At 35.7% G+C, this 19,043-nt stretch overlaps 1 protein-coding gene across 18 annotated transcripts in view; it reads left to right on the top strand.

Moving 5' to 3' along the window:
* KIAA1217 (KIAA1217 ortholog) overlaps window positions 1-19,043 on the top strand; it is a 221,920-nt gene that overhangs the window by 25,767 nt on the left and 177,110 nt on the right. The window contains exon 1 of one of the 18 annotated variants that reach the window (XM_058184033.1): window positions 3,091-3,321. The exons of 15 other annotated variants lie outside the window; for them this stretch is intronic. In XM_058184033.1, coding sequence (XP_058040016.1) covers window positions 3,214-3,321 — 108 coding nt within the window. In that variant the 5' untranslated portion in view covers window positions 3,091-3,213. Of the gene's footprint in view, window positions 1-3,090; window positions 3,367-19,043 lie in introns of those variants that run through there. 2 more of the 18 variants (XM_058184035.1, XM_058184038.1) reach the window with 2 other exon arrangements.

Raw genomic sequence — 19,043 nt, 5'->3', positions numbered from 1 at the left:
CTGAAGCTTGAAGCCTGCTGGGAGGAAAAACAGACACCCCCCCCCATTTTTGGTTTGGCTAGCAGGCTTCAGGTAGGTTGGGAGGAAAAATGGGAAGGGGGGTTCGTTTTTGAGAGAGAGAGAGAGAGAGAGAGAAAGGAGGGAAGGAAGGAAGGAAGGAAGGAAGGAAGGAAGGAAGGAAGGAAGGAAGGAAGGAAGGAAGGAGTACAACCTGGCACTTGACACAGCTTCAGAGGATAATCCAAGGCTGGAAGCGACCTGGAGGTCATCTAGTCCAACCCTGCTCCAGCTAGACATTGTTAGTGAGTTTCTGTCTTTTGATCCCCCAGTCAAATGGTTACATAGCCACGCCCACCCAGTCACATGACCCCCATCAAGCCATGCCCATCAAGCCACACCCACAGAACTGGTAGCAAAAAAATTTAGATTTCACTCCTGCTCAAAGGGGTTTACAAATAATTTTCTCCTTCTAAATTCAGCAGTACGTCTTGTATGACAGCTCTCCATTTGCTATTTATCTTCTTCAGCATATGGTAAGCTGTGGTGATAGAATGAGGAAGCTTTATTTAGTTTTTCCATCTCAGGCAAATGGAGCTGTGTGATAAATTTCTTGGACTGGACTTTTATACTTAACCAACTCATGGGCTGTTCTAACTCTCTTTATTCAGAGTAGATTTTGCGCTTTAGCCAAAAGTTTCTTCAAAATTCCCAACCAGTATCTTCCAGTTGTTGTTGAGTAGGATATCCATAATGGTCAGGCAGCATACTCCCAAAACTTGTGGCTTTTCTTAAACGTTGCCAGTTTAGAAGAACTCGTTTAGTAGAATGAATGCTCTGTCATTTCAGATGTGTACTTTTGTTGCTGCAGTTACTGATGAGCTAAAAATCTTCCATGGTACTTAGAGCTTCCAAGATTTTCAAGAAGGTCTCTGGTGCATGGCTTGGTTATGCCCATGTGGGTAATCCACTACTTTAAGATCAGTCATGGAGGCATTGTAAGATATCCAGCAAATAGGCAGGAGTACAAATCTTGAACCTGAATTATTCTTCCAAGTAAGTTGCATTCGTTCAGCCTTCTACTTGTTTTTGATTAGTTAGACTGTTCAGTAGAGAATTGATAAGTCAGTATGTATACCAGTGAATTCTGGGAACTGTAGTTCATGAAGTTGCCAACTTTAGGAAAAAAAATAGAACTTTAGTGAAAACAAATTGATTTCATCAGACTTTGTATTTCCATTTAAGTTTGTTCCAGCCAGTTTTCTGTTTTGTTGCTTCTGTATATCAAAAACTTCTCCAATACTGGCTGGGGAATTAAGGGGGTTGCTGCCTGAATACCTTTAAAAGTTTTTGAGTGGAGAAGGAAGCTATGCTCTACTTTTATTGTTTGTTGTTATTGCAATGTATTATTTTTATAATTGAACTTCTGGAATGCATCAGTGCCTGTGCTGGCCTATCCTGTTCTTAATGGATCAACAAATAAAATTAAGTTATAATTTTAATTTAAAAGTAAAAAGATAGATTTCTTTTACCTAGTCATAAGATTAATCTCAGCTTGGTTTGCCTACATATTTATTCAAATTTATTCTTGTCTGAGAAGTGAAGAACTTTAAAAGCCAATCTATATGACAAAGAAGAGGATATATTTTGCTATTTAAATGTTGTTGCCTTCCTAAGGGATACTGTGCAATCTGACTGCAATAATGCAATCCTACTGAAGTCAATTAGATATTGTCAGTTGAAGGACTATTATTGCTTTCGAAGCATCTTATAAAACAATATAGCTAATTTTTATTTTAGACAATTTGTAATCTTGGTTGCCTATATAAATCTGTCAGAAGCTAATAGGTTAATTTCTGCAGTAATTATTAGTTAATTAATCATATAATGGTTGTGTATATGAAGGCTATAGGTTCCCTATAATATTTCCAAATCAGAAAATGTCAGGATGGAAAAATGGATGAATGAATCTGTTTTCTCTTTAATTATTTATTTTTGTCATTTGCTGAATTTGATGTTTTTAATAAAAGAATTGGACTAAAATCTTCAGTTTAATGTACATTCCTCCAAATACTTTTTTTCCAACTGTGCCTAGCATATCCATTATTGATAAGTCAATTGGTTAATTAAATTTATATGCCACCCATCTTACACATTGTTCACCCTAATATAATGCATTTAAATTTATACACACACACACAGGATTTTTAATCTATAATTTTTTTTATTATTGGCCACTATTTACAAATTTGAATAATGCTTGCAAATTTCAAGTGATAACTAAGTTTTGGTATGTTCAAAAATGTGAAATCAGATACATCTGCTTTGAAATATGAACTAATTAAATCTCTTTCAAATGGTAAATATCTTTTAATAAGTAAAGTAAGTGTTAAGTAATGTTTTAAACTGTTCCTGCTTGAGGCAGACAATCTAAAATGGGATCAGGAATCAGATATGGGAGAGCAAATTTTAGGAATTGCTACAATTTGGTCCTATATTTGGAAAGTTCTGGTATTTTAGTAATGTACCATTACGCTTTGTCTATGTAGAATGTTTTACTTTTCTCTCTCTGTTCTAATTTCACTTCTTCCTATCTGGTTTCAGGTGTGTGCTATCAGAAAAACCTTTATGGTCTTTAAAAGGAGACCACATTTTAGATATAGAGCAATTTTGTTATTGAATCCAACGTCTAAATTCTTTAGTTCTAAACGTTAAGGCTGTTAGAAGACATGATCTCAGTTTGGTGTGGGTGGTGATTTGACTTGCCTGCCAATCAGTTGATGGTGTCATTGGTCTCCTACATTGTTTCATGTACCAGTTCCATTAGTAGTGAAACTTGGTGTGCCGTTTAGAAAAGTTTAATCAGGGAGGAGCTCATTTTATGTCCTGAACAGTTTTGAAGAATGTCTAATAATGTACTTAAGATTGTCCATATAAATGATACTTTTAAAAGAAAAAAACATTCTCCTTATGGCTAGAGTCCAAGTTGTGCACCTGCATGCATTTCAGCCACACCCAGATATAGCTATGCAAACCAAGCCATGAAAAACCGGTATTTTCTATTTGTGAATCATATCTACACCCTGATATGCTAGAACGTTTGCTTATAGATCTGCTTCAGTGCGCACACCATGTGTATGCAGAATAAAGGCAATATTTGGAAAACCGTGATGTAGGTTTGAGGTGGCTTCCGGAGATGTTGGAGAGACAAATAATATGGACTCGAATGTGGAAGCCTCTTCTAATTCTCTCCCAAAGGGACAACAGAAAAAAAGGTGTTTCTCATCTCTTTGCTGTTCCTGTGGGAAACACAAAATTAACCAGGTATTACGAGAGCATTTTCCTGCTTCACATCTGTGCTGCTTCCAGGTATCATCCAGGCTTATGCAAGAAAAAACATTTCTATAAACCTATCTGGAAATGGGGAATATTCTACTTTTTTGAGCCAGTATTTTGGATGTCTAGGAATTGATCACATATGCTTTAAAAGATGAGGTGTTAGAAATTTAGTTTTACTGACTGTTGCATTTGATTGTTCCAAAAAACCCCTTTTAAAAAAAAAAACGAGATACCCACTTGTTTAGGGTGTAATGATCTTACTGTAAATATCCTGTGATTTGTAAAATAAAGCATAAATTTTTAAGGTGAACTTTTATGGAAAGGGCAGAAAAACTTCTTTGAAGATGGCATATTATAAGGAAAAAGTCAGGAAGGACTTTTTCTTTATGACATAATGCATTCATTTTCCTATTTATTGTGTTGTTATTTTGTTTGTTGCTTGGATCTCTTTCACCTTTCTTATTCAGATTCTTATTAGGAAAGGATACATTTAAGCAAATGCTTGCATAGTCAGGGAATGCAGTAGAGATAGTCCTTGACTTATGACCACAATTGAGAATGAAATTTCTGTCCCAAGCATTGTGGTCATTAAGTGAGTCACATCCAATTTTACAGCTATGTTGATGTGATTGTTAAGCAAATCACATAATCTTAATCTTGCAGATACGGTTTTCTCACTGACTTTGTCAGAAGACCCCGGAATAGCCGTAAATAGTGATCATATGATCACCCAAACATTGCAACTGTTGTAAATACATGCCAAAATTTGCCATACCAGAATTTTGACCATATAATTATGGGAATCTTGCATCAGCCATAAATAAGAGGATTAATCGTAAATCATTTTTTTCAGAGCCATCATAAATCTGAATGATCATTAAACAAATGGTTATAAGTTGAGGGCCATCTATAGGTGTAGAGGAAATAGCGCCAAGTTTTTTGAGGAAGATATGTGAATTTGGGAAAGACTTTAATGAGTTCTTTGTTTCTATCCAAGTTCATTTTAAAGCTTTAGCTTCGGATACCTGCAATTTTCAGGAGTTGTAATCAGAGATGGCTATGGGGACTGCGAAGGAAGGAAGGAAGGAAGGAAGGAAGGAAGGAAGGAAGGAAGGAAGGAAGGAAGGAAGGAAGGAAGGAAGGAAGAACCTCTCAAGAAGCAATTCAAGATGCCCACTAAAACATTAAAAGAAAAAAAATGAAAATAAGAAATATCATGTTCACAGGACTTGATTGCCTGCTGGTTTAGATTCTCTTTTCAGGGGGAAATAAAACCTCTCCGGTTAGATTTTAAATATGTGAAACAATAAAGCAGGAAGTTTGAATAGTGCTGAATTCTTTTCTATTGTTTCAGTGTCCACCATTACAAAATTAAAAAAAAATCAGAGATAGGGCTGTTGTATCAATGGTCAGGAGTTACAAGTTATAAAAGAGGTAGTCTGGAATATTTGAAGGCATCAAGTTTCCCAACTCTGGCTAGAGGAACAGGAGTTGAATTTAGGGGAGTTTATTTTTAAATTAAGAATTGCATGTTCAGTCTTCTCCTTGTCTATTTAAATATGCTTCACTGAAATTATACAAGTTCTGACAAATAAGAATGAATAATGTATATAGCTGGCTTCACAAAAATACTTTACAAGATGTATTGCCTTCATTGGGTTAGATCTTTGTTATATCTATTTTACTAATAGGACTTAAGGATTTCAGCTGCAGGGCAGCCCAGTATTCAATTCTGAACTGAACTGGAACCTACATTGTTCAGGATCAAAGTTAATGTTTTGTGTGACTACCTCTACTCTCAATACACTCCATTGAACAAACAATGAAAGAATTGATTGAATGGGTAATTGCTGATCAGTTGAAGCCAGTCACATCCTCAAACTATTATGTTCCAAATGTAGTGGTCAGTAATTTCCAGAATGCCTGTATTGAAGGCCACAAAATGAAACGTCTGAAATAGTTCATCTTTCTATTATTAAAAGCGACAAAAAGGTTGTGTCTGTGAAGCCTACAAGCTGGGGTAAGAATAATAGTCCTATCCTATGTTTGACCCTACCTAGGATTCTATTAGTAGATTGTAGCTGAATTATGAATTTACACATCAGATAATCTAATCTATGCAAATATTTCTCGGTTTCTTTTCCTAACACAGGAACATTCTGGAATCTATTTAACATCGAGAGTAGACTAAACAAATGTATTCTTAGTCATGTCATCCTCTAATTTAAGATAATTAAGAATTTCAGATTTTGTGGCTTGTAACTTATCCTATTATTTTCCTTTTTGGAGATCACATCTCTAGGAATCTTAAAAGAATTTTTACTGGTTCTAATGAAAATATTATCTTAGAGTGGCTTTATGAATCTAATCCAGTAGATCAGCTTTCAGCTACAATATAATTGCAGCACTTTAGCACCACAGTAAAATTTAGGAAGTACTTCATAGCCAGACAATTAAGATGAAAATTTCTTCAAGCAGACAGAAGAGCAACTACTAATGAAAGCAACAAATACGGAATTCCTTTTACAATTTAGCATAATGATAAAAAATTGCAGGGACAGCTTGGCTTTTAAAATCCCTTTTAACTAGCATTAATAAGAAATGGGTTTGGGAGTAAATGAGACTTGCAGAAATGAATTAAATTACAATAAACCTTTGTGATCTAGAGGAACCCTTTCAAGCATTATACTCTCCAATTTCCTGTTGGAATTCAGGCATGCTGGTAAGAAATTCTAGAGTATGAGCCCAGCCCATTGGAATAGCAGCCCATTGGAGAAGACTTAGTGACTAGATTTATTAAACATTTGTGAATAGGTTGGAGTGCTTTCTGTGCTTTTATGTGCTTTCTGTGCTTATAGTTTTATTAACCATTGCAATTCGCAATAAAGATGTACGCTGCGTGGACATAACAAATTCCTTTATGTGTTGTTTTCCAGAGAATGAAAGTTTTGTCACTCTTGGTTTTGACAACAGTAATGTAATTTTGTCTGCTGGAAAAGACAATGCTTAATTGTATTAATTAAAAGGTCATGGTTCTAGATTATATGTGTGTACAGCTAGCTATCCCTCCAACCTCATATTTTTTTACAAGCTAGAGACAGGCTGGTGAACCTTTTGGACTTGGTATGTCAAAAAATTGCCCTCCCCACAAAGCCATCCTCCCCAGGGTCTTCTGTGCACTTATCTTTAAGCAATATTGTTTTCTGTAGATAGGCCTCTTGGCTTACCTAAAGCGTCTGTGGCTTGCATGAGGCTTTTGAAGCAGCTTCAGAGACTGTTATTCTGTGGCCACCTCAGCCTCCAAACCAGTGGTGGGAATTAAGTAATATAACAACCGGTTTTGTGCCGTAATGATTTCTTCCAACAACCAGTTTACTAAACTGCTCAGAAAGTTAACCCCGATTCTCCCAAAGTGGTGCGAACTGGCTGAATCCCACCACTGCTCCAAACCCCCTTAAAACCTGCCCTGTTCTCGTACAATTTTCAGAGAGCCTGAATGAAGCCTCTTGCATGAATTTCAGAAGACTTGGAGCCACGCAAGACCACACTCTATTCTTGTGCAGCCTCCACAGCCTTTGAAAATCTCATGAATGGTTGTTGTGTCTTTGGCTCCTGAGCCTGGCCTCTTGGCAGAGAGTGACTCAGAGAGTGAGGGGGAAGAGCCGACAGGGCTTCCCTCTGCAGGACCTTCCTCTCTGGCTCCGCTCCAGGTTCCAGAGGCAGGCAAGGTGGAGGAGATGATGAAGCCTCTTTCTCCCACACCTTCCGCCTCCCGGGCAACGCCTCAAGACTCAGCTGCTGAGAATCAGTCCTGGTTAAATCCCAGGCATCGCAGAAAGGAGAGGCAGGAACAACAAAAGAAGGGGTGGGGCAGGCCTAGAGAGTGCTGAGTCACAGAGCCACATCCCACGGGGTATAAAAACAGGAGGAGTTACTCTATAGCTTCTTGTGACGGACAAAAACTGACTCTTGGAAACTTTGACTGCAATATTTCGAGACTAAGAATTTGGCTTCTGGATTTCTGTTTAGTTCTGAACTCTTGGTTGCTCCAGCAATGAGCTGCAGTTATGCTGGCTTCTGAGGAGATAAGAGAACTTGGCAGGCAATTGCAGGTTTGTTGCCAGAACTGATATCTGTCGTAGGAATAAATTGCTTGCAGATATAGTCAGCTCGCGTGTCTTCTTGGTTGTGGTTGTGGGGGGACAGAACAATGAATGGATTGTGGTTTCAGAATAGCTGTTGTCGGGTATAGGTGAATGCGGGTATGCCACTCAAAACATTGTGGCATAACACCTTTGACATGCGTGTCATGGATTCGCCAACTTTGGGCTAATTCATACAAATACTCTTCCATTAGATACAGTTTATGATTCAGTACATTATGGAAAGCAAGTCATTATCTTAACTTACTTTGTGAACTAGGCATCACATTATTTGAGCTTAGTAATGGTGTTTTCTTAATTAAATTTTAGAGTTTAGTGTCTTGTAAAAATCCAGGATTAAAGAGACTTAGTGGAATGGGTGTAGTTTGCATTTTTCCTATCAAATTAATTGCTAAAAACTAGACAGAAGAATCTTCTGTAATGGGGACAAAACATTTTCTTCCAATTCTTGTGTGCTTTATTTGACTTTCAGCCCCCACTTTCCTAAACAGATGAACACCAGAGCTTACTCGGATCAGCAGGTTCCAAGTAATATTTTAGGTCTGTAGAAAGGCAAAAAAAGGAGAGAGGAAATCCAAGCCATTGTAGCCTAGATCTGGTTGCAATTTAATATTTTACGCTTACTGTAAAATATAACCCTTTCCTCCAAGAACAGAGAAATTAACAGCCTGCAGATTCCACACCTGCCAAGTTTCCATACAAACAACAAAAGTGTTTTTGGAATTCTTTGAGCAGTATTATATAAACAGAGACATATTTTGTAAGAACCTTTGAGCAAGTTAGATAAACTTAGGTGGGTAAAGGTAAAGGTTTGTCAGCATTTCCATTTTCCCTGTTACAGATTGAAATGGCTATGGATACCATTTTTATAAGTTTCAAGAAGTTTATTTGAAGAATTTCTGTTCTTGGTTTTTAGTTTTTGAAAGCAAATCATGCTCTAAACAATCCACATTGTAATGAACATCCAAACAAATGACCTCAATGAATAGTTTGGCTCTATAGCCAATTAGAAAAAAGAGTAGGTTCCAGGAAATTATTGACCAGTCAACATGACATTCATACAAAGTTCAGCAGATGATTAAACTGCATATTTCTGAGCACTTGGTTAGGAATGCAAAAACAAAGTTGTCAGTTATGTTCCAACCAAGTCATGTCAGACTAATTTTATCTCTTTTTCCAACTGAATTGCTAGCTTAATAGACTGAGGGAATGCTGTGGATGTAGTGTACCTTGACCTCAGCATAGCAACCGCATCACTCACAATTTCTTCATTTATGAAGAGGTAAAATATGAGTTAGGTGACAGAAGTGTTTAATGGATTTAGAATTGGCTGAATGATCGTACCCAAAAAATAATCAAAATGATTCTACATCAGCTTGGAGCTAGCATTGAGGTTTGCCATTTCTATTAATGATCTGGAGGGTATTAAATTTGCAATTGACTAAAAAAATTAGGAAAAGTGACTAACTCCTTAGAAGAAAAAGGAGGTTTCTGACGGGCTGACAGGGAAAAAAAATAACAAAAAGATATGATTAGTTCTGCATTGGAGAGAAAAAATGAACAGCACACGAGTAACATGGGGTACACTTATTTGGCAGTAACAGGTGAAAAGATCTGTAAGCAAAGCATTTTGGAAAACAGGATAAGTTGCTTATGCCAACAGGCTATATGACCCATTTTGTAGCTCTTCAAACTCTTAAAGATTGTGTTGATAATATTTGACAACAAAATGATGGTTTTCAATGGCATATGCCATTTCTTAAATTTAAGAAATTATTCTTTGTGTATATGTGTGCCTTTTGGGTCTGTCTATTGGCAACTACCAAGGTATAGTTTTCTGGATAATATTTCTGCAAATGGCTTGCTCTTGTATTCTTCCCAGGACTGAGAAGTTGGCTTTTCACATAAAGCACAACCAGAAGTCAGGTTTCCTGGCTTCTAATCCAACATCTTAGACCAAATTGATTCTCATGATTATTATTTCCTTTGTTTGTTTGTTGTTTGTTTATTAATCCAGTTGTTTAGTTTTTTAGATTGAGCTCATTTGCCTTTTAATGACCCTGGAAGGAATAACAATTTGATCAAGGTTATCCAAGGAGCTTTTGAATGGAGGTTGTATTTGATAATGGCTTAATACTTGGGAAACAATCCACCTTCTATTCAAGCTGTGATATTTGGCTTTCCTGGTTGTTTCACAATTGTTAGAGTTACTGGCTCATGTGTGTTTTTTGGTTATGGGGGGGCAAGGGGGGGAGAAAAGTGGAAAAAATTATGGAATTTTCTCTAAAAAGATGAGTTAGTTTGTTCAACATTTGATAATTTATATACAGGTAACTGTATATATAACTTATATAATTTATGACCCCAATTATATAACTTATGACCACAATTGAACCCAAAATTTATGTTGGTAAGTTGGTAAGACTTTTCTTGCCACATTTGTTAAATGAATCACTGCAGTTATTACATTAGTAACATGGTTGTTATGTGAATCTGGTTTCCCCATTTACTTTGCTTCCCAGAAGTTTGGAAAAGTTGTACATGACCCAGGACACTGCAACTCTCATAAATGTGAGTCAGTTATAAAATATAGGAATGTAAATCACATGACCATGGAGATGCTGTAACAGTAATAAGTGTGAAAAATGGTCATAAGTCACTTTTTTTCAGTGCCGTTTTAACTCCGAATGGTCACTAAGTAAACTGTTGAGGATTATCTGTAAATGCTATTGTTTATATTATGTTTCCTCCTAATTACATTGTATGGTTGTATTTCTTAGTTTATATAGTTTAAGTGCTTCTTAAAGCCACCTGAATATAAACCATATTTAGAAAGTAATGTAAACATGACTGATATAAGTACAGTAGTATGTGTAAAGTATAACTTTTACCACACTATTATACACCCTTTTGAGTAAAATTAATATCAATATTCCATTTCATTATTTGCCTTTTGGCATTTCTACATTTTATGCCACTATTAATGAAGGCAAGGTATTACAGAAGTTGCAATATGAAATGCAAATCCTAAGAATGAATTGGTACTTTGATTCAGTAAAACAATTTTTTTAAACATTTCTGCAATATAGACAATAGTATTTAAGTGTTCCTTGTTCATCTTAGCATCTTCTCCACTGTAGCTTGTCTTTCAGGAAGAGTGAGGAAGCCTAGTAAGGTAATATGAGGGAATAATGGGAGTTAAATTGTAACACATCCAAGAGCGACCAAAGAGCCAAAACTTGCTTCTCTGGTTCTCTGAATGATGCTTTGTGTAGGCTTTCATCATATAAAGTCTGCTCCAATAAATATATGTATATATTTATAGTATTTCTAAATCATTCTCAATCTTTAAAAAGATTCTAAGTGGTGTACCTGAAGCAATAAATAGCAAACCCATTTTTAAAGTGTTACCTAAGTGTTTTAAATATCAAATTGTCAGTTAAGTAAAACTAAGCTGGGATGTAAATTTTATATATATATATATATATATATATATATATATATGTATGTATGTATGTATGTATGTATGTATGTATGTATGTATGTATGTATGTATATGTATATGTATATGTATATATATATGAAAATAAGAGAATATGGTAGTACTAAATACATTGAAATAGATATCTGTACATTTATTGGAAAGAAAGAAAACTGATAACTTGGAGTATCAAGTAATTTAAATGCTTTAATAATTAATAGAAATAAATTGATTCTGAAAAGAATTATTCACTGCAGAAACCAATTATTTACTACCAAAACCAACCTACCTACCTGCCTGCCTGCCTGCCTACCCTCCCTCCCTTCCTTCTTTTATGCCTAAAATGCAGCTGAAACTAATCTGAAATTACAGGGTTTGTATCCTGAAAAAGTGTCTGATGATAATATGGCTCCAAATAGATCCAATCACAAGCCTTAAGCTTCAAATTCCAGTTAGACTGTACTCAGAATGGCACCCGCACCCTCAGTTTTGTGCCAGGAAGGCAGTTGGTGGTTCTTTGATCTTCACTGCTTTTTCCTCTAAATTTGCAATGACTGGTCTGCTGTTCATTTCTCCTCCTGCCTTCATTCTGCACCATTAATTGGTAGTTGATTTTATCTACTTCCACTAAATAATGCTGAGGTGGCACCAGTGGCTTCGTGTGCTGTTCTCTGCATTGAAAACAAGCCAAAACCCCAATGACATTTATGTACACAAACTGCAGAGGGTTGAGTTTTTGAAAATCTGTTAGGGTCAACAAACCTTTTGTTTTGTACTCAATGTCACATTCCTGGAGGAAAGATCTAAATGTCGAATGAACTGCTTACATTAAATAATCAATTCCCCTTTTTGCAGGCAAAGAATTTTTTAAATGAAAGAGATTTTAGAATGAAGGCTTGCTGATAATGTATGTTGAGCAGTGGTTGGCTATATAAAAGGCATAAGGAATAACAGAGATGAACTATTTTTGGAACCTGAAGGGAAGGAATTTAGAGTTTATTTGTGTGTGTCCAGTTTGTCCCAACATAATTATGGACCAATTGCAGGATTATATTTTATCCTGCACAACTAAATCTCCAATGCCCGTACTAATTGTAGCGGAAGATCTAGATGTCGGAATTGGGCCAAATGATAATACTTTTGAATTTAAACATGCACACTCATTTGACCCAAATGTAGGTAGATTTATTGATTGCTGTTATTTTAAAAGGCTATTGTATAAAGTGTCTGCCTAATTTATCTAGCCACTAAATTTAATCTGCATATATTAAATGGCTTGATTCTAGGTGACAGGCCTACTGAGTTCATCTGTTTAAACCTCAGAGGCTTTGGCATGATACATGACAGCCTGACATCCAAAACCATAGCACTTGAGTTCAGTCTTTTTTATTCATTCTATAATTGATAGTCATCCTCTTTTAATTTCTAGATGTGATCTAAGAATAACTAAACAGATTTGCCCTCGGGATATTGCTGGCATAGAATATAGTCAAATTTAAGTGGTTGCCAGGTGTAAATAATTTTATGCTGTCCTATTTAAATTCCCATTACTATTAAAACTATTAAATGGAGAAAAGAAATTATCATGATGTTATAAATGGTGTTGATAAAATATCTCTTCCAGTTAAAGGTTTATTGATTGCAGGATTAAAATGTAGTATCCAACAAATAGCAAATAAAGTGGGTAAATAATTGGTTTGATTCACAGTGAAGGAAAATCTAGATAGTGGGAAGAAATCTACAGTGTTGAAAAAGCTACATTTCCTATCATTTAAACAATGTTTCTGATCTCCCATGTAATTATTTTGAATTTAAAGAAATATACAATTTTGATACAATTTTAAAAATATCAAAAATATATGCTACAAATTGCTCTCCAAACATCAGCTCCAAAATATTTTGAAACATATCAATAATCTTGGTTCAAATGAATTGACTGTAGACATCAGTTCTACTGACATTTGAGAGTTTTTTTTGAGCAGACCTCATAGAATTTAATACTGTCAGCTCTCAATTTTGGGAGCCTGTAATTGAAGCTGATACCTGTCCATGGTTCAACAATTCAAATTAAGGAAATTATACTTGTATTCCTGAGTATAACTATATTTCCATTGAATTCATCAGAAGGAAACTGACTTGGTGGCCATCTCTATATGCAGCACTATTACCACAACAGGGATTATGCTTTCAGATTAGAATAGACCAGGGGCCTGCAAATTTGGCTTTTTTAAGACTTGTGGACTTCAACTCCCAGAGTTCCTCAGCCAGCAAATCTGGCTGAGGAACTCTGGGAGTTGAAGTCCACAAGTCTTAAAAGAGCCAAGTTTGCATACCCCTGGAATAGACCTATTATAGTTTCAATTTATTAAATAAAACATCTCCAATGAACCTGCAAGTATATTTTTTAATCCAGGGAAACTATATGCTAGATTTCTATATAATAAATTAACATCACATCTGGAAAAAGGATAGTGAACTGCAGAACTCCAAGCTACTTTCAGGAAAGAGTCTTCCTTTCAGGACTATTGTTTCTGATATTGCAGAAAATTATTCCACTCCTTCAGGAGAAAAACATTTGCTGCATTTATAGCCTCAGGTTGCATTTGACTTTTTCCCTAGATCCAAACTTAGCAAAAACTTAACAAAATAGAACCAGATAAGTCCTTCTTATAAAAATAGTCAACTGCAAATGAGATGTGCTTATGATGATATTTTATCATCATCCCTATGAATGTCAGGGCTGTATTTTGGCCACATTATTATTTAACATCTATCTTAATGATTTGGAGGATTTCTAAATCATGTGGAGGACCATTTCTGTTCTCTTGAAGATTATGCACATTGATGATGCAGTTTTACTCTCCCATTCAAGATTGGTCTCATACTTCTTTTAACAGCCTTTGTTAAATATGGCAAGTAAAATTCCTTTAAAATACATTGAGACAAATCTAAAATCCTGATCTTTGAGAGGAAATATATAAGAGCCGTGAATTACTGGTTTTAGATTACGTGATCAAGGAAGTGCAATGCTTCAGCTATCTTGGCTTGAAGTTCACCATTCTCTTTCCTAGTCAACCCACTAATGTTCTATTTTAGAGAAGCCAAAAGCTGCTTCACTTGTGCTTTCTGTTCAATCTATAGACACTATATTCCATTCATAATTAGAAATATCAATACACTACTCAACTGACTTCACAGTTACTTTACATGATTTTTTGATAAATATAATAATCTCGGTATTATATCGATATTATACTTTTTGAGTTTCCTCTTAACACCACTAAGTTATGTACCAACATAGTCGTCCTTTTAGATCTATGTCAAAGCCCATTGGATGCCAGGGAATAGTTAACTGCATCTAAACTCTGGCTGAAAATTTGGGTGTTCTTTTCCTCTTCAGCATTGTTTCTTACCTTGTGAACAACCCATTTATGTAATTGGTTTATAATTACATTTTGGAAAATTAGTCAGATGACCTCTCTGAAGGTCACCTGCTCCATATAGGAGAAAGTCATGTTATAACTCAGAGGTTCCCAATCTTTTTCGCCCGCGGCTCCCCCGGAAATCCGACCTGCAACTGCGCATGCGCACCAGACGCCCCAGAAATGGCGCATCAGCGCCAGACCCAGCGGGCGCAGATATTCCGCGGCGCCCCCATGACGATGGCTCACACTTTGGGAATCACTGTTATAACTTATACATCTACAAAGTGCAAAAGTGCCTCGCTAAAAAAAGTCAGATGCTAATGTACATTACATATATTAACTGCCTTGTATTTACAGATGTAAAACTAGAAGTAATTTTACATAATTTCAGAAGAATTGGAATGTAGCTACCACAGTGAAGACATGTCCTAGTGAGAAAGTTGAGAAGTTTCTTACATGTCTTTGTCTTTATGGGCATGGATTTGGCAACTTGGAGGTGAATTGGGTTAACCGACAACATAGTGCTTGAAAAGCATTTTTTCCAAAGTGTGTTAGGCCAAAACTACTCAGTTGTATTCCTAGTTGTAGAACATACTGCCTTTGGAGATATACTAGAGTCCTTTGGACTTGGTCCTTGATCCTTTAGGATCATGTTTTTTTTCTTTCCCATGTTAATCTTTACCCTATTGAAAAAGATTAAATGTCTTAATGTTATTTGTTATTTAGAATATATAGCTATAAATAAAACGATAAACTTACTTTTTTTCTGTTGAGTCATGTCTAATGCTCCAAGACTGGACAAGTCCCTGCAATTTTCTTGGCAAGTTTTTTTTCAAATATGGTTTCTCATTGTCCTCTTCGGGCCTGAGAAAGAATGACTGGCTTAAAGTGACTCAGCTGGCTTTGTGCCTAAGGTGGGACTAGAACTCATTGGTCTCCTGATTTCTAGATTGATGTGCCCACATTGGGAGTATGCTATTCTACATTAATAGAATGTAATATATTTTTTATTGTATCAATTATTGGAAAGTTTGATAATTTTTATAAGTTTTTGAAGTGTACTGTAATTTTATTATGAAAGAAAATAAGTTAGCCCAATGTTATTATGAAGGATCACCAGCCACGTTGCTTGGGATGCAGGATGATGCAAGCCCATTAATGATTTATTGGTTAGTCAACCATGTTGGGTTTTGATGACCTGTCAGATAAGTTATAACATGCTAAATAAGGAAGGGAAAGAAAGCTATCACAAACTGCAAACAGAAAAAATAAGGTCCTGTGTCATGACCTGTCTAATTTATAGCGCAACAATAATTTAAAAACAAGTTGTCCAAGGAAACATAATATTTCAGATATGGGGAGTGCATATATAATTTGACGTAGGACATAAAATATGACTAAAACTTTGCCAGAAAGATTTTAGATTTTTCCTTTGCCTCTTTTTTCCTTAGTAGTCATTTTTGCTCAATAACTTTCCATTCTGGAACCAACTCATATGGCTATTTATTAACAAGCAGTTGTTTGCAATCACTGTCAGTCAGTTGCTACTGGAAGTGGTTTCTGGTCATCTTGACATGGGCTGATGGACAAATTATTCTTTTGTGCCTTAATCATTTTAGAGGGAAGATTTCACAATTCATAACAAAGAGTGAATATTTGCACACAGTGGGAGCCCTAAATGCTTATAATTAGGAACTGAGCTCCATTAAATGGTGTAGGAAATACTTCTGTAAAAGTGGCGTTGGATTGATTCTGAAATGAAATATAGGTTGTCTTCATTGTTTCAGCCTCATGGGATTTTTCTATACAGCAGAAATGAAGTGTAACCACAGAGTAAATAAAGGGCCCAAATTGTGGTATCTCTTGCTTTAAAAAAATCTGGTAGAGGATGATAGTTGCTACTTTGCTTATGTTCTTACATTGAATTCTCTTCTGCTTTCCACGTAGAGTTGGTGAGCCAAAGAAAAGAATAATCTTTTGACTTACATTTGCAGATAGACTTCAATGTGGAATCTAACTGAAGTATGTAATCTTCCATGTATATTTCAGACTGTTTGCTTATTGCATCACCAAAAAGAGGGCGAGGAAGATAACAATTTGCATTAAATTTGTATATGTTCCTTTGGTTAATTAGGATGGTAATATATCTCATCATAACATACTGTTATATGAGATGCTGAAATACTATTAGTGTACAAGATGAAGATACTTTCTGCTCTCCTTTTTTAAAATGTCTTAAAACTAAACTTGCCCTATATTAGCTGGATTCCAGTGGGTTTTTGAACATCCCTGATGTCTACTCACCTGGTATTTTACATGTGTTTTGTTTGATATGTGAAAAAATGGGAGGCAAGAAAGATGATCGCTATCTTCCAGTATATTTCTTTCAATAATCTTTCTGGGCTCAGTTTCTTTACAAAATGAATATGATAAGCAATCTGAACCAAGATTTGTATGCAAATACAGCTGTCTGCTCTGCAAAAGAACAAAGTGATGCTGGAGTGATTGCCAGATCTTCAAGAAAGGCCAGGTCAATGAACGCATATCCCAGTAATAGCAATAGCAATAGCACTTAGATTTAGATACCACTTCACAATGCTTTACAGCCCTCTCTAAGTGGTTTACAGAGTCAGCATATTGCCCCCAACAATTTGGGTCCTTATTTTACCGACCTCAGAAGGATGGAAGGCTGAGTCAACCTTGAGCCTCGTGAGATTTGAACTGCCAAATTGCAGGCAAGCTGGCAGGGCAGTCAGCAGAAGTAGCCTGTTGTACTGCACTTTAACCACTGTGCCACCATGGCTCATAATGCCCTTTACTATGGTAGGAGAGTTTCTTAAACTTGGTAACTTTAAGTCATGCTAACTAGGGAATTCTGGGAGTTGAAGTCCACATGTCTTAAAACTGTCAAGTTTGGGCTTCCGGTATGGCTCCGCTCGTTGAGAAGCAGCTTTGATTAGGCTGCTAACTCCCTAGTCTGTAGAGCTGTCAGGACATCATAAATCTGGTCCAACAGCTTGGAAATCTCTTCCCTCGGGCAAAGGGAGAGATGAGCATTCAGGCTGAAGTTGAGACACCCAAATATAACCACAGAAAAAGCTTCTGAGGCTTGCGGGGAACTCTCCTTCCATAGCCTGATAAGCACCTGGCTGGGGGAGGGTATCTGCCTTTCATGGCAGACAAAACGTAGCGTCCAACTTCCACGGCAGGAATTGACTTATGATGGATTGTAACGTGGACGAGTTCTAGCACTTGTTTGTAAGAAGACTGCAAGCCCCTGAGGATATATTTGCTGCGAAGATAGGAGAGAAGAAAGCAAATTGCGGTTTTGTGGAATGTGTGTACTGGAAACGAAAGTTAAAGAAATGCTTACTAACAACTAGTGTCGAATTAGAAGATATATAGGAAGATACTGATTAAATGGAAGAAACGAGAATTTTATGATTTATATTTTTTCTTCTTCTTTGGGATTATAGTGATTTAGAAGAAAAGTTTTTTGAATTTTTCTTTTTGAATTTTTTTTTTGGTCCATTATTAGGTTATATTTTTAAAAAATGGCTTTTAAGCAAATAGTACCAAAAGTCATTAAAAACTTTGAAATTTCTTCAGTTCAGATTCAAAAATTAAAAGAAGAAATCAAAAAGGAATTAAGAAATTCTTTACAGGAGTTTTTGGAGAGTCATTTTTTAGAAATAGATCAAAAATTTGATGAAATAGAGAAAGAGATGTTGGATTTTAAGGAAGTGGTGGATGAGCAGAAGAGGGAAATGAAAATGGTAAAGGATGCAATTGCGCAAATATTAAGCTCTTGTATTCAGATGGAAGATGATATTGCAGAAATTAATAAAGCTAATTTAGAGTTGCAAAGGAAAATAGAGGAAATTCAAAAGAATCAAAACAATTGGAACTTAGATAATAAAATGGAAGATATACAGGCAAAGGTAGATAGGGCAGATGAAGAAAGAGTAATATTACAATATAGATTAATTTAATATGCTATAAGGGTGAGGGGTTTGAAGCAAAATAGGAAGGAAAATTTAAAAGAGATTTTTACGCAAACCTTTGTTCAGATAAAGGGTATGAGCCAGAAGATTTTGAGATTAATATTGAAAGAATTTATCGTGTTAATTCTTGGTGGGCAAGACAAAATAGAGTACCGAGGGATGTGGTTATTTATTTTACAACTAAAAAGGTTAGGTATGAAATTTTGCAAGCCTTTTATAAAAATAAATTTCAAATATTGGGAAAAGATATAAAAATGATGAAGGAAATTCCTCCTAAAATGTTAAGAAAGAGAAGAGAATTTGCTTTTTTAGTGGATGAGTTTAAGAAACATCAGATATATTTTAGATGGGAAGTTCCAATGGGTTTATCAGTGAATTTTAGAGGCAGAAAGTATTTTCTTAATTCAGTTATGAAAGCGAGACATTTTTATATTAATGTTTTAAAGAGTGGGAATCCTTTGTTGTTAGATGCTAAGTTAATTGGTTTGGAAATGATGGAAAATAGAATGGGAGAGGGGAGGAATGTTTAAGATGTGAATATGATGATTATGGTTAATTTTTGGAATTGATTTGTTTAGGATATAAATTATAGGATTTTTGTTATTTGCTATTTGTATGGTATAAATCTATGGGA

This window comes from Ahaetulla prasina, chromosome 4 (assembly GCF_028640845.1).
Source record: "Ahaetulla prasina isolate Xishuangbanna chromosome 4, ASM2864084v1, whole genome shotgun sequence".
In the NCBI taxonomy this organism is placed as follows: domain Eukaryota; kingdom Metazoa; phylum Chordata; class Lepidosauria; order Squamata; family Colubridae; genus Ahaetulla; species Ahaetulla prasina.
The sequence above is the reverse complement of the archived record's forward strand: the minus strand, read 5'-3'. Positions and strand labels throughout refer to the sequence as shown.